Here is a 16,970-nt window from a genome sequence, read left to right on the forward strand (position 1 = left end):
ATTTTTGTTAAAGTGATAAATGTGTGTATTTCTGTGTTAGACGCCATGCAGGTGGAGGTGACGAGGACGTACACAGCCAGGCAGCCGGATGAGCTCTCTCTACAGGTTGCTGATGTGGTGTTGCTGTCACAGATAGTGGACGGTGAGATCACCCCCCTTATTCTTCCATTCTTCTCATTCTTCACACCAAAACGATAATTCAGTCTGATTTTGGCATTCAATATGTCTGTTCAAATCAATGCAAAATAAAAAAAAGCAGCAGACTGACTGAATGAAAATGCATTTGAGAGTGGGTGGCACTACGGAAAAGTAGAAATACAGCAGTACACAAGGACAATGTACAATGTTATCCACTAATATACACCAAATGTATATTCTGATGTTTGATTTGCTATGACTGATATTTGTCATAATTGTCTTTGTGTTTCAACATTGTTCAAAATGTTGTAATAAAAAAAAAAAAAAAACACACACACACACACACACACAAGGGCAGCAACTTGCACAACTTTTAATTTCTGACACTGCACAGAGAAGAAACATCATCAAACAAATACATGTTCTCAAACAGCGGTTCAGATTTTTTTATTTACTATGATGTTTATACAACTACACCAAATCCAAGAGTATAGAGAAAGAAAGCTGGATCTGGATTCTTCCTTTAGTATTTACTGTCACAGCAAAATAGTCTGTTTGTGAATGCCACCAAATTATAGTTTTATGTAACAGGCACATGACCAAAATTGCAATTCTTATTGGTTGGCCAGTTTTATTCACAGTGCGATGGAAAAAAGATTAGAATGTCTCCCCATAAAAACAAACAAACAAAAAAACTGTCAAAATGCGTGTGGATGTTCGTGCGGATGTATGCATTAACTTCCGTTCATTCAAATTAAAAGAGTCAAAAAGTAATTGGAGTCAAAAAGGTTGAGAATCACTGCTTTAAAGAATCTTTCTTCATGCTGACTAAGTTGGTACTTTCTATTTTCTAAATTCTCGACACAAACACAAGCAAGAGGTCAGATTTAAGTTCTTCAGAGAACAGTTCTGTGGTTATTGGATAATGACTATTGTCCCAGACCGAGTAGTCCTGTAACCACAGGGATGTCTTTTCATGTGAGGCTCAGCTGAAGGTCTCATTTTTGATGGTGCTGGTCAGAGGGTCAAACGACGGTCTCGCTCTGGTTGCTGCTCATTGGTTGGCTTTCATGTTGAAAGGCCAGGGCTCATGGGATAGGGCTTCTAAGGCCCCTTGAATCTTTTAATAGCCATTAAATATACAAAAGACAGATGAAAGCAGGCCGTTTTATTTTTAAACATTTCATCCTTTCCAAAAGCTCACCACAATACTCAAAGGAGAGCAATTTGAAGTAGAAAGTGTTTATCTCAGCACTACTTCAGTTTATCAAATTGATACCTGACTCTTAAAACTTCACAGCTGCAAAGTTCTTAACCAGTTTCATGCAAAATTCTAGACTCTTGTTTAGTTCTTTATAAAAGAAGCTGGCAAAAAAGAGAGAAAGTGTGCAATACAAGGGAAATAAGGGGGAACTGCTGTAAGAAATGGCACATTCATGTTACTGTCCACTAAGCCATGGCTCCGACAGCAGATTTAGTTTATTTGTAGTCAAATATTTTTTCTTTGTTCAGTGTCTGGTTTGTGTACACAAGAATCTCAATTGATGTCTGTCTGTGGTTTCAGGCTGGTATGAAGGAGAGCGTCTGCGGGATGGAGAGAGGGGCTGGTTCTTAGCCGAGTGTGCTGAACTCATCACCTGTCAGGCGACCATCGAGAAAAACATGCAGCGGATGGACCGTCTGCAAAGCCTAGAGACCAATGTCTGAGACATTACCTCCTCCTGAGGAATGCGCAGCACATGATAAAACTGTGGATGAACTCAAAACACTACAGTGCAGTAACTGCTTTAGTTGCTTCAAAAGGGGATACAAAGGATAAAATACACACCATATGGAATTCTGCTTTATTCAACAGTGATTTTATGTGATCATAAACTGAGCTCGGCTCATTTTAAAATATGAGAGGGTTTTTCTTGTTTTGTCCTCCTGGTTCACTGTTAAGAGCTAGTAACATTTTAACACAGAGATGTTCACTCGCTTATTCACTCTCATTAATTGTCTCTCAGGGAAAGTGTAAACATGTATCATGCCAAATGTAAATATGTATCAGATATACTCAATTTGTAAACTAATCAATAGAAATAATCAGTATATAGATTCATATTCAAGATGTTTTTATGTGCATTTAAAGAGTAAAGATATTTAATTCCTTAAACTTTCACTTGACCTATATGTATGTGTGTTTAAAGTGAGATTATTAATGGAATAAGACAAATGGATTATTACATTATGGTAAATTTAATGAATTACTGTAAAGAAGCATACAATAACTCAAGCCAACGCTAAAATAAAAAAGAAGTGACAAAATAGTTCTCTTATCTTTAATGTTTGTAATATTTACTCCAACACTTGCAAGTGTTGATAAAAAAAAAAAAAAAGATCTGTGAGAGCAGACCAGTCTTCTCTGTGGCAGCTAAATGTCATTGAAATAAATAAGCTGCTGGTGGTTGCGATCACTGGCTGCCTCTCCTGGGCTCTTCAGCAGGGGTTTCCTGTGTGGTGATGAGGTCGATTATGGCAGAGATGACGGCACAATCTTTAGACTGCCGGTCATTCCAGTCCACAGGACGTGGACTTTTTATCTTCTCCTCCAGTAACACGTCCAGCTCCTTCCTCAGCTCCTAAATTTAAAGAATACATTTGAAATATAATTGCAATTCATCACTGAGTGCCCTGTCAAGTCACATGTGGCATATAAAACAAAAACATGTCAAATTAACACAAACCTTGACTAGGTGAGCAATGCGCGCCGGGGACTGAAATACAATCCATTCATCCACGGCGATGGTCTCTTGGTCCTGGTCCCTCTGGATGGAAATATCCCCTCCGAAGAACAGCAATGAAAATGGAGACACCTCGGTGCAGTCGTAGAGGAAGATCTTTTGAAAAAGAAGGAAAATAATTTTTAATTTTTTTATTTTTTATTCCCAAAACACACACATATATATATATATATATAAATCAATTTACCTCACATCAAAATGATGTATATTATAATGTTATGCGAATATGTTACAAAATATATGTGATGTAATAATGTCAAGGTGGTTACAACTTATAAAAAAGAAAAGAAAAAAAAGTCTCAATAAATAAATAAAAAATATCCAAATGTTGATCTTTCTTTAACATAAGTTTAGGTTGTCAAAAAAAAAAAAAAAATGCCAAAGCTAAAAATCAAAGTTAACCATAATATTTAAGGGTTAAAGTTCATAATTCTTTATTATAATTCCCTTTTTTGGTTACACTTTATTTTTAGGTGTCCTTGTTAAGGTGTAATTATACATTTACATAATATCAATTAACAACATGTACTTACTATAGGGTAGGGTTAGGAATAGGGTTTTGTTAGGGTTAGTTGCTTGTAATTATACATAATTTACTAATACAGCAAGTACATGTAACTAGGACACTGTAAAATAAAGTGTTAGTAATACTTTTTTAGTAATAATTCAGAATAATACCCTGAATTAATTTGAGTGTATGAGGAAATATTACACCACTTGACTTTAAAGTCATTTCTAGAAAAGTAGTGTATTCATTTTCAAATCAAGATGAATACATTACATTTCAGATTACATTTCTAAGAATGAGTTACCAAGAGTTTTAAAATAGATCTTTGATCTTGAACTTTGTCACTGACCCACTTGATCAGGTATCAAGCATTACTCAGTAAGCTGTTTGTAGTTTTGCAGGTATCAAGCATTACTCAATATGCTGTTTGTAGTTTTGCAAAACTAGCCCAATGTACAAATAGCAAACAAATTGCAAAAGAATTGCATCCATGCAAAAGAAAATTTAGATTTTTTTTTTCAGGCTGTCTATGTGCTTAAATGTAATCCGCTCCATTAGCGAGTGGAGAAATAGACTGTGAGTTTGTGAGTGAAAATGTCCTGCGGCAGGGTGACTTATATCCCCATACGCAGAAACAGAATGGTGTAAATGCATGTGAAAAGAGAGAGGAAGAAAAGCATTTCTTTGGCACTTCCTCCCTTCTTTATTTGCTGAACACAGTATTGAGCACTGATCTATATAAATGACTGGATTGCTCAGGACGTCATAAAAAGTGAAGCAAGTTAAAAATTCAATCTCACTATCCGACAATTTTCTTTAGGGGTCTCCCTTGTCACTCTTAACAATCTTTTTCCTCCTCTACATGTGATTTTTTTAACTCTGTACCCATGTTTCTGCATCGTTATGAAGGAGCGATGCAACTGCTAAGAAAGAAAGACTAGGTGAAAAAGAAAAAAAGTAAGCAACAATGTTCCATCATTTAATCGCAAACTAAACCTGGTCAGGACTCTAATGTGAACCAATTAAATAAATAAGCATGAATTATTGATTTCACATCAAACTAAAAACAGAGATTAAAACCAAAGATATGAGTGACTTTAGTGTTAGCACAGGTTGATTTCTTACTCTCCATTTCCAGTATTGCTTTCTCGGAAAAGGACAATAAGAGCCAGGTCTCACCCTGGGGACACTGCTGCACAGGACAGGACTTTTCAATCTGCATCACTGTGACAGATAGTCACCAAATAGTTAAAATAGTAATTTTTCTGCCAAAAACAGCCGCAGGTGCAACTGTGCGTGTGTGAGACTCATTGAGCAAGGAGAGATATGGCAGAAATTATACTCCTTGATTTGGTAAGGAGCTTTGATCTCTTTTGAGAGGCTATTGAGTAAAAGGCACAAAGAAACTGAATGAAAGATGGACTTAAATTTGGGGCGGCATTAATCTGCAAACACACAACCTCTAAACACAGAGCTCTTTAACAAATTGATATACAGTAGTCTTTTCCTTTGATATGAGCAAATGGAGACACAGCACAAGTGTATGTGCATGAGTTTACAGAGGACAGTTTTGTTAAACTAAAGCTAACAAAACTTCACTTTGGGGACATCCTCAAAGGTAAAAAGTTCTCTATATTTCATAAAGTAAGATTTTTTGTTTGTTAGAAAAAAACTCTAAATATTTTCTTTTAGGGACACAGGGTTTGATCTGTAAATATTATAATTAGGTTAAATAAAATAATAAGCTTCATAGCATTACTTCAGATCAACGCAAATCCCATCCAACATCCAAATTCATTGTTTAAACCAGGGTAGGCAATTCCGGAGAGGCTAGCAATAGCAAAGCTAGCTTTAAAAGCATTAGATCCTGCCCTCCCTTCAGAGCGTCTCCAAAGCCATGCCTCGTCCAAAACACATTGGTTACACACAGCCAGAGCACAGAGACGGCATTAAATGACCTAAAAAACGCTTAAATCCGAGTCTAAGGACGTGAACAGCTCTGAGAACGCCACGGGTTGCCATCTCGTAATGACGGTTACGTGTACGCCGCATAAGCTTGTTGTTTTGCTTCAGGAGGAACTGTGGAAGGTGGTTTCAGGGGTGCAAACAGCGCGCTTTTCGGCGCCTCCCGCTTTTTTCACGTCAGTTTGGGTGACTTGTGTGAATCGTGCAGATCCCGAAGAGTTTTTTTTTTAAGGAGGGGGGGGGGGGGGGTTGAGAGGGTCTGATTATAATTTAACCAACAGTAATTCTGGATTGCGTCCACCAACAAGTAAATAGGAAATAAGCGAATCAGAACACTGCGCCAAACCAGCAGTATGTGCGCAAGCGTGAACCACTAGTGTTTCTGTCTCACTCTGGATCTGCCACTGCATCACATTTCTCTCTGCGTGGCGTGGAGTGTCCGTTTTTATGTCGGCTCTCATGCTAACTGGTTAGAGCTTGTGTTAGAGCACAATGCCTGCGTGACACACACACTTCTCGAGCCGCGCCGAAACCGCGTGCTAGAAATAGAACCGCAACCGACGCCTATTTATCACGCGACACGCAAGAGTGTTGGAAGTTTTCAGACAAAATAGAAGGCGCAAATACATATTAATAAATTACATTTTGATGCTTGAAAGTCTCTCGGTTTTGACAAATGCATATATAATTGTAATTTAAAAAATAGGCCTAATTATCGATTTTCAAATATTGCCCCTGTCAATAGGCCTACAGAACGAAATATTATGTAGCCTATTTTGCCGTCAATACTGCCGACGTTGTCTTTGCTGTATCAGGCTATATTATGTTTAACAACCAAATGTAGATGGTCTGTCGGCGCACAGAGCCACGCAGTCGCAGACAGCACGTGAAGTTCGTGAACACCGAATTCCCTTTTCTTTCTTATCTATTTGTGTTTGAACAGACATGTGCACGAAAAAATAGGCCAGTGTCCGTCTCAACGAGTTTCCCCGTAAACGCAGTCAAAATAAAACGGATGCGTGTCATTACCGGTATTAGATACGTGCATTCGTCTTAAAGGGACAGCACCCAATATACCTGCAGCTGTTTGTCACCAAAGTTAATCAAACAACAAAAGAGAAAGAGAAAAATCACGTTTTGTCAAAAGATAAACTGTATTAATACTTAATACAGTTAATTTACCAGAAAAACATAAAGCACTGCTTTATTTCTCGTGTATTTATGTTTTATTGTATTTATATTTGTATTTTGTTTATTAGTTTCTATGCAGATGCACTAGGCCTACCCTACACAATTAACCCAATCATCCTAGAATTATTCATTCTTTACAAAAAGAGCTATTCAAATCATCAGGTGAAATTGTTTTCAGGAAGTAGCAGTAAAGCAAGTGCAAGATAGTTTTTCTAAATTTCATTTGACTCTATGTGCCTATAGGGGTGGGTTGGGGATGGTGGCAATGTAGTATCTGGATATTTGCCGCGGCACGAGGGCTTCGATTACCTCTCTCTTTTTTGACCATACATGTGTTTGCACCCCTGTGGTTTCTGAAAAAAGACTGTCTGTCTACAACTCTGCATAGACCAGGAACACGCTGACGATGTGATCTGCGCGAGCAGACTGGTTTGGGGGATAATTTTTTTTTTTTTTTTTACACATCTTCATAAAGGCTGGAATACACTACATGACTTTTGCCACAATTTGCAGTCTAGATCAGTCGACAATAGTTGCTGAAAGTCTGTGCCAGTCGGAGTTGACTAATGGTACAGAAATGGTACCGCCATTTTAAAACAAGCTGTATACACAAACAAATTATAGCCTATACATTTACTCCACAAACTAACTCTATGTAATGACAGGACCAATCAAACACACCATTGTTACCCTTAATCTTCACAACTCCACACTCAAGTAGACTTTATGTCTGTCTGCCCCACTGTGAATCACCACCCTTCTGCTCCACTCACACACTTCAAAGACAGTAGTAGTCAGTAGTAGTAGACATGTAGTCCCATATAAATGGAATTCTCTCCACTAATTCATTTACAAATCTGTCTAATGAATGAACAGGCATTTCCCCAGTACATTTTGAGTATTATTACTGTTTGAATATTGTCTTTTTATATACTGCTTGATGATAGAACTACTACTTAAAGGGGGGGTGAAATGCTATTTCATGCATACTGAGTTTTTTTACACTGTTAAAGAGTTGGATTCCCATGCTAAACATGGACAAAGTTTCAAAAACTAAGTTGTAAGTTTGAAGGAGTATTTTTGTTCCAAAAAATACTCCTTCCGGTTTGTCACAAGTTCCGGAAAGTTTTTTTCGAGTATGGGTCTATATTACGTAAGATGGTGCGGAATTTCCTTATATGGGTTCTAAGGGCACTTCTCAAGGAGACATTCACTGACCAGAGCGAGAGAGCGAAATGTCACCAAAGAAGTGTGTTTTTGGTTGCCAGGGCAAGACAACCCTGCACAGATTACCAAAAATAACAGCATTAAGGGACCAGTGGATGGAGTTTGTTTTTCCTGAGCATAAACGGAGTTGTGTAGACTGTTTGTTCCCTGCATTTCGACCATGATTATTTTATAAACAAAGCCCAGATCGATGGATTTGCAGATCGTTTAATGCTTAAGGATCGAGCAGTCACAATGATAAAGGTTCGGTGAGTAAAACTGCTTCAAATGTCTCTGTGTGTTGTTACTAGCTCGGCGCGTTAGCACAGCTTTAGCTTCACCCACACGGCCCGCCTCCAGCCGCTCGTTTTTTTCCAGAAAGACTCGGTACAGCCTATCTTTCTTTTATAAATATAATAAAACTAAAGACTTTTTGGAGATATGAAGGATGCAATACTACTCTATAGGTACTCAAGATTAGCAGGAGATTGAGTGAAAATGAGCATTTCACCCCCCCCCTTTAATGTAGCCCCATCTAGGTGGTGTCTCCTATCAAAATGTTCCTCGTTTAATGACTCACACTTTGGTGGACATCGCCTTCTCATAGAATGCAGTGTGTGTTTGTTATATTTATCAGAGTATAAATGGACACATTTGCATGATTGGAGTAAGCTGGCAGTTTGAGTCAGCTTTTCAAACAAAGGAACTTTTACCGCTTGAGAATTGCACCTTTCTCACTGGTCAAGCCAAAACTCAAAGGCGGGACCCTCTGTGGAACTTCAAAAGCCAACATAAAGTTCACTTTAAGACTCTTTAAGTTCATCACTTTAAGACCTGACGCACAGATCCAATATACTGTTGAACATGCATTTCTGAACTGTTTACGTTCACTTATGACATAACCAGCGTTTATGTAAATACTCGACAAGACAATATTTGTATTAGTATTTGACCGTTTAACCCTCAAACCGTATTCACTTTATAGCCCTTAATTCTGTAATTGTGGACAATTGTGGGCACAGAGGACTCAGATGTGATCCTATTTTTTATTTATTATAAATGTTATATCACTGTCTTCGATAAAATTTTGTCCATCCATTTATGGTGTGTTTTTTTTATTTTGGGGGTATTTTTGAATTTATTTACTTCAAAAAGTACCATATTTTCTATGTAAATTATGCTTATTTTTTTTTAGTGTGAGTTTTTGCCATGATGAGAATGTTGTACAGGATCAGCCCTTCATTTGTGTGTGTTAGATATGCATTGTATTGGATCTATTGATTTATTTTTACAAAAAAACAAGAAGAATGCTCTAAATTACAGTTTTTGCTCTAAATTACATTACTTTCACTTTCACTGTCACTTTCACTTTTAATGTCACTTTCACTTTCACTTTTTCCCATTCATTTCTATGGGTGCCCATTTTTGACCCAAATACAAGATTAAAGGTCCCGTTGCATGCGATTCCATGTTTCAAACTTTAGTTAGTGTGTAATGTTGCTGTTAGAGCATAAATAATATCTGTAAAATTATAAAGCTCAAAGTTCAATGCCAAGCGAGATATTTTATTTAACAGAAGTTGACTACAAAAAACGGCTCGATTGGACTACACCCCTCTACATCCTGCATTAGTGACATCACCAGAACCGTTTCTTGACTAACCTCCGCCCACAGGAATGCTCCCTCAACTCTACTGGCTACTTGCGCACTTCTTATAACTTAGCCTACTGTGTTTACTCAGCTCTTACGGTGATTTTCTGAAGTAAAACTGACGCTTCATCTTTTGTGTGATGTACAATAAACTTTATTAAACTCATCAGTACATGTTTGATCATCATTCAGACAGCAGACTTGTAGGCTATTAATAAATAATGGATACATAGCCTACAAGCAGATGACAAATACGTTATAATAACCGTAATTAAACTACTAAACCATACCTGTTTCATCTCTATACTGCACTCTGACTCTGTAGGCATTATTGTCCGACTCGAAATGAACGCCGTTACTGAGAGTTTCTGATATTATCATCATTCCGTGAGATGAATTTTTCCTGACAGACTGAGCACGAGCTCATGAAGCTCCGCCCCCTGTGTCGTCCAGCAGCACCTCATTTGCATTTAAAGGGGACACACTGAAACGGCTCGTTTTTCTGAGCCCCAAAAAATGTCAATTTAAACATGCTGTAAAAAATGATCTGTTGGGTATTTTGAGCTCAAACTTCACATACACACTCTGGGGACATCAGAGACTTATTTTACATCTTGTGAAAAGGGGCATAGAACGGGACCTTTAAGGATTTTTTTTTTTCACCAACTTAACATTGTAGAATTGAGTCAAAAAAAATTGTGTGTGTTCAGGAGGCAAACTTAGGAAAAGTGGCCAAGTCTTGTACCGCTCAGATCAAGGGAAGTATTTTTTAAAAATAAATCAAAATTATTTTGCCCACATTTGTCCAGAATACGGTTTTAGGGCTAAGAGCAACAAGCCACAAAAAAGAAATCCATTTGGCACTCGCAAGCTGTTTGAGAGGCACAGCACCCCTGCTCTCGCCAGACAGCACACCAGGATGCCGAAGCACCCCGGTTGGGAAACACTGCTCTATCTACCAGATAAATAAAATACAATAAAGTACAATTCAAATACAATACAAATACAATAACAATAGAAAAGTAAATAAACAGAACACACGTAACAAATTAGCCTCAATATTTGACTCGTCAGCAAAGATAAAAACATTACAAACACTTAAAAAAAGGTACGTACACTGGTGGTCTTCATCTTCAGGTGATAGATGAGCCATGTGTAGTGGAACTGTGTTTCCTCCGCATTGACAGATTTAGGGTGGATACAAACTTTCCCATCAGCCTTAGTGTACACTGGCCTGCAAAACCACACAATTTCAAGAATTTTTCAAAAACTGAAATGCCCCATATTATGTAAAGCAACAAACCATAGTTAATTTTGGTCATCAAATGGTTTATCAAAATAATTGAAACAATAATAAACCACCCAGGAAGGGGGCAAACAAATCCAATAATGTCACAGCAGTTTTTTTTACAACAGAAAAAAAGTAGTTGTAAGCGGAAATGTTGTTAATTTAATTAAATAATCTGTACTTATTTTAGGAAGACAGAAATTCTGATCACAGATTTACATTATCGTCGAAAAAAGGTTCGGGGTCAGTAAGATTTTTTTAAATAATTAATATATTTATTAATCAAGGATTCATTAAATTGATAAAAAGTGACAGAACTTTGATCAAAACTTTTATAATTTCAAATAAATACTGTTAATTTACACTTACACCATTAATCAAAGAATCCTGAAATAAATCATGGTTTCCACAAAAGTGTTAAAGGATTAGTTCACTTTAAAATGAAAATTACCCCATGATTTCACCCCAAATTTACCTTCAAATGGACTGCATTTTATATAGCGCTTTCACAGACCTATGGCCACCAAAGCGCTTTACATAGCCTCACATTCACCCATTCAATCTCTCATTCATACACCGACGGCGGTGTCAGCCATGCAAGGCGCCATCCAGCTCGTCGGGAGCAGCTGGGGTTAGGTGTCTTGCTCATGGACACCTCGGCACTTGGTCAGGTGGAACCGGGGATTGAACCACCAACCTTTCGGTTTGTAGACAACCTACATGAACCACTGAGCCACTGCCGCCAACAGCCATCCTAGGTGTATATATAACTTGGAAGAGCCAGGATATTTTTTTTATATAAATTCAACTGTATTCTCCGAATGGTCATATACACCTAGGATGGCTTGAGGGTGAGTTAATCATGGGGTCAGCACAAATGTTTTCAACACTGATAAAAATAAATGTTTGATGAGCACCAAATCAGCATATAAGAATTATTTCTAAAGGATCATGTGACACTGAAGAATGAGGTAATGATGCTGAATATTCAGCTTGCCATAACAGGAATAAACTACATTTTTAAATATATTGTAATAGAAAACTGTTTATCTTAAATTGCAATAATACATGCAGATCTTTTCATGCCGTTTCTGTCATCCGAGTTTGCTTTTCATCTTTTCTGCCCTTTATTTTTCACAACAGAATAAAGATCTGTTTCGACCTCACTCTGACTGTCACTACGGTCTAATAGGATGATAACTTTCGTTCCGCCTTCTCTCGAGACCTTATGTAAACAAAGTCATGCCCCCATGACCCCGGAAGCGGAACGTCACACGCTATAAAAGGCGAGTTAAACTTCCGACTCGTTCTCTTTACCTTTCTCGCCTTTAGAGACCTGGTACAGGTAGGAACCTAATTATATTGTTATTTACCATTCAATTCATCACCCAAGTGGTGCAGGTGCCTTGTGCCCCTGTGAATTGTGGTGTTTTATTTTATTGTATTATTTTTTGTTTATCTGTGCAATCACTCAATTCAAATGCTTGAATTGTGATAAGTTATATTGATATTTGAGGCTAGTTTTCATACTAGCCATTCAATATTTCAATACAAAAACTCAATTCATGCTATATGTGCTTATGAATTGGGATTAGTTTATTGTATTATTCAGATATTCTGAGGCTAGTTTCTAAACATACTAGCCATTCAATATTATGGGTTATTTCTGTTTTCTTTCAGAGTATCCATCAGTAACCTAGTGAATATACTTCATTACAAAATTTTGGTGAGTATTTTCTCCTTTTGGAGCCCTATATCACTGTTCACAGCTGTTGGGGGTTGATATAGGCCTGCTAAATACGTTCGCGTACTAAGTGCAGGCCTTCTTTGCTTTGTGTGGGCTTGATATACCCTTTACTGCTGTGCGCAGTCAGTGGGATTGTGTGTTGCCTTACCTGGTGTGGGGGTATTATGGACTCTCATTGTTGCCGATATTGCCAAACAGCAATGGACCCTCGTGATGGACATAGGGAATGCCCTTCATGCCTGGGGATGGCTCATTTAAGAGCCATTTGTGACCTGCCCAGAGGGGAACGACTTCACCGCGCTAATAGAGTATGCAGTTCTGTACCTGAACGTGGTAGGAAGAGGGAACGCTCATCGGACGGGCATAGTCATAAGCGTTCTCGCAGGCACTCACATGATCGCCATGAATCACACAGATCAGGCCATGAGAAAGTGGTGGAAGTGGCTAAAATACCCAACTCCTGCTCCACCAGCGGAGGGTGGCAACACAGACTCTCAACTACAGATCCTGGCTGCTATTCAGAGTTTAGCACAGAGGATGGACAGAGTTGAAGCTCGCCACTCATTTTCACCATCACTACCTTCTGCTCAGGAATGCGTTCCTCCACCTGCACAGCAGGGTAATCCTGACACTGACGCAGAAGATACTGATGTATTATCTCTTATTGCTCCCCACTCGCTGGTTGATAATGCACTGCAGGCAGAAGGAGGGAGCCAAGGAGAAGGACCCCATTCAGATTCTGCCGAAGTGGATGGCGAATCAACTGGGAAGGATGATTTTCCAGCAAATTCTCTTGTTGCTAGAGTATTTAGTGCAGCAAAAATTCTTTGTTTGCAGCCTTCTGTGTCTGACCCTGCTCCTGTTGGGGGTGTCTGGGAAGGCATACCTCAGACTAATTCTCCATCTTGCATTCCAGTGGCAGATGATTACACCTCAATGTTGAGGACAGCATGGAAGAAACCATCTCAGAAGCCTCAATTCAATGCAGGCTGCAGACGGTTGGCCAATGCCCGTTACCCAAAAGAAACTGGACTGGGGGACATGCCACCGGGTAGAACAAGAAATAGCATCATGGACAACTCTAGGACCAGCCTATGCATCAGCTAACCCTCGCTGTCCCAAGAAGGAGTGTGCGAAAACTGACCGTTTGATCTCACGATCCTTTAATGCCACTGCACCTGCAGCTCGTACAGGCAATGCTTTGGCCATCCTCTTAGCAGCCTTACGGAAAACCGTAAGTTCGGATGACCAGGATTCTAGGAACCTTGTTGATTCTGCTCTGGCAGCCCACTCACAATTGACACGTGATGTGGGGGATGCTATGTCTTCGGCTGTTTTATGTCATAGACAGATATGGCTGGCACAAACCTCTTTGCCAGAGACCATAAGAAGTGAACTAATGAATTTGCCAGTAATTCCCGGTCACGTTTTTAATTCAGATTCTCAGGAGGTGCTGGATAAGGCTGAGCGCTCCATTACAACGAGAGAAGCTGTCCAGCGGGCTTGTCATAAACCAGCTCCAGTCTTCAGACCAAGGTTTCGAGAAACACAAAGACCACAGCAACCTGCTTGGTCTAGACAAATGAGTGGAAATCCTGTTAGTGTTCAAGGGCAGAGCTTTCGTGGCCAAAGACAAAATTCTGCCACTTATCCCCACAGGAGATTTCAGTCCCGTGGGGGAACCCAACAGAGAGGTTCACGAAGGGGTGCAGGACGTGATGGCGGCCCTGCATAGGTGTCAGGGGCTGACCGTCGACTGTTCCTCTCAACTTTCACGGTCCAGTTGGGAGAGAGTGGTCTCAGACCAGTGGGTTTTATCTACAATAACTCACGGGTATCGGCTACAGTTCCGACGGTTCAGTTCCAGGTTCTACCGTTCGGCCTGTCTTTGGCACCGATAATTTTTACTCGGGTGATCTCAGCCGCCCTAGCTCCCCTTCAGCTGCGAGGTATCAAAATCCTGCTATACCTGGACGATTGGTTAATTTGTGCTTCTTCTCGAGAGCAGGTGATCAGGAACACAGAGGAGGTACTAGCTCACATTCAGTCCATGGGGTTCATGGTGAACTGGAAGAAGAGCAGTCTCCAGCCTCAACAGCAGGTGAAATTCCTGGGGCTATATTTCAACTCCATAACAATGGAAGCATGTCTCACTCCCCAGAGAATAGACAGCCTGGAGAAGGCATTAGGTCACTTCCAGAAGGGAAAGCTGGTGACAGCCCACAGGGTTCAGAAGCTGGTAGGACTGATGGCGGCAGCATCAATAGTGATTCCCTTAGGCCTACTGAGGACACGCCCGATACAGAGATGGTTCAATTCTTTTCGTCTTCATCCAAAAAAAGGCAGAAGAACAAAGCTGTTGGTGACAAAGGCCTGCATGCGGGCCTTACTCCATTGGAGGGACAAGGACTTTCTCCGCAAGGGAACCCCACTGGGCAATCTTCCTCACAGAAGATCAGTGATAACAACAGACGCATCACTGACAGGCTGGGGAGCCGTTTGGGAAGGCAGGTCAGTAAGGGGCAAATGGGATCCCCATTGGTCATCAGAGCACATAAATGTGCTCGAACTGAGGGCTGTTCATCTTGCTCTCAAGGGTCTGTTACCTTTTTTTCGCCACAAGCATGTGCTGGTGAGAACGGACAGTACCTCAGCAGTTTACCACATAAATCACCAAGGAGGGACGAAATCACTACGCTGTCTCCAGGTGACAACGAACCTGCTGTCGTGGACCGGGCCACGGCTGTCCTCACTGAGAGCAATCCACATCCCGGGTGTGACAAACAGAGCAGCCGACATTTTGTCCAGAACAGGGCCTCTCCCAGGAGAATGGCGGTTGCACACGGAGGTAATAGCCCAAATTTGGACCCGATACGGGACAGCTCATGTAGATCTCTTTGCTTCCAGGGAAACGACCCATTGCCTGGGATGGTACTCCCTCACGGTACAGGAGGGCAGTTTAGGCCTGGATGCTCTGTCGCAAGAGTGGCCGACAGGCTTATTATATGCTTTTCCCCCCTTTCCTCTGATTTCCCAAGTCCTCCAGAGGATCAGAGAGGGTCATTGCACAGTTCTACTAGTTGCTCCACGCTGGCCAGGAAGACCATGGTTCTCGGACCTAGTTCAGCTGGTTCAGGGTCCTCCGTGGCAATTTCCATCACGGGTGGATCTCCTATCCCAAATAGACGGGCAGATTTGGCATCCAAACCCGATGGCACTGCGATTGTGGGTATGGCCTCTGCAGAGTCCATCCCTCAACAGCTAGATGAAACTGTACGTGAGACACTGAATAACGCCAGAGCTCCATCTACTCGGGCTAATTACTCCATAAAGTGGAGAATTTTTTCAGAGTGGTGTTTAGGCTTGAATGTTGATCCAATAACCTGCTCTGTGCCACTTGTCCTTAGATTCCTGCAGGCTCAACTGGATCAGGGCAAAGCAGCCAGCACAATCAGGGTTTATGCTTCATCCATTTCAGCATCTCATAGGGGAGTGGATAGCCAGCCATTAGGCCGACATGCGGGTACCCAATTGGGATTTGCCTTTAGTACTAGACTCTCTCACTAAGCCCCCGTACGAGCCTATGGCAGATGCAGATTTTAACCCCCTGAGGTCGGCTGTCACGCCGGCGCGATAGGCTCGTTTTTTTCCGTATGAGTGCAAAAAAAAAATAAAAAAAAAATATGAATTTTTATCTTATATGCTTGTGTTATACATCAATCGATCCTGTTTAGTGTGCATTTTTTTTGTGTATGCTCATAATAAAAACAAAGTGTTGTGCTTTTTGCCAAATAAAGAAAAATAAACATGATGCGAGTTCTGCCTACTCTCCGTCAGTGAAGTCAATTCTGAAACGTGTCCGAAAAGGAACTGTAACTCAGCGAATACTCAGTCAAACAGGCATACAGTCACACAGGCATGAAGCTTGAATTCTCTTCTTTAAAATGAAGTAATTTTTATAAAAAACAAATATTCACAGTTTATGTAATATGCATGCAAAGAGAGAGATGTCAGTCGTTCTCATCTCAGCTAATTAAGTTTTAATGTGCTCCGCCCACGGAGAGCGCGCGCTATTCAAACGCAAATGTGAGGCGATCCAAACAAACTTGTGAAACGCCCACATCAGCTGGATAACACACACCGCGAGTTCACTTTCAGACTTATGTACTTTACGATGCTGTGAGGAATAATACTATCTTGATAATAATCCAGCAAAAATTTACCTCAGAAGTTCTGGAAGTATCATTTCGAGGAGCAAACGGATCCCGCTGAGGAATTAGGTCAGTTCTGTTTGCTTTGTTCTAATCTGAATGAATGAACGCAAAGATGCGTGCTGTTGTGGAGCTACTACAGCTGGCAAAAATACTGTTTAAATATTTATCGCGTTTCTGTGTATGAATGAATGAACGAACGAACGCACAGATGCGCGCTGTTGTGGAGCTACTACAGCTGGCAAAAATACTGTTTAAATATGAATCGCGTTTCTATGAATGA

General features: G+C 40.3%; 2 protein-coding genes across 4 annotated transcripts in view; one reads left to right on the forward strand and one right to left on the reverse strand.

The window, feature by feature from the left end:
- LOC308694513 (rho guanine nucleotide exchange factor 26-like) overlaps positions 1 to 1,981 on the forward strand; it is a 125,084-nt gene extending 123,103 nt beyond the window's left edge. For both annotated transcript variants that reach the window (XM_081372076.1, XM_081372077.1), the window contains 2 exons: positions 41 to 142; positions 1,703 to 1,981. In XM_081372076.1, coding sequence (XP_081228202.1) covers positions 41 to 142; positions 1,703 to 1,845 — 245 coding nt within the window. In that variant the 3' untranslated portion in view covers positions 1,846 to 1,981. The remainder of the gene's footprint in view (positions 1 to 40; positions 143 to 1,702) is intronic.
- Positions 1,982 to 2,240: 259 nt separating this feature from the next.
- The window catches only part of dhx36 (DEAH (Asp-Glu-Ala-His) box polypeptide 36), a 237,501-nt gene continuing 222,771 nt past the window's right edge, over positions 2,241 to 16,970 (reverse strand). For both annotated transcript variants that reach the window (XM_081372075.1, XM_081372074.1), the window contains exons 23-25: positions 10,558 to 10,675; positions 2,865 to 3,017; positions 2,241 to 2,759 (exon numbers count right to left, since the gene is read on the reverse strand). In XM_081372075.1, coding sequence (XP_081228201.1) covers positions 2,592 to 2,759; positions 2,865 to 3,017; positions 10,558 to 10,675 — 439 coding nt within the window. In that variant the 3' untranslated portion in view covers positions 2,241 to 2,591. The remainder of the gene's footprint in view (positions 2,760 to 2,864; positions 3,018 to 10,557; positions 10,676 to 16,970) is intronic.

Source organism: Scardinius erythrophthalmus (assembly GCF_964197995.2).
Source record: "Scardinius erythrophthalmus genome assembly, chromosome: 8".
Classification (NCBI taxonomy): Eukaryota; Metazoa; Chordata; class Actinopteri; order Cypriniformes; family Leuciscidae; genus Scardinius; species Scardinius erythrophthalmus.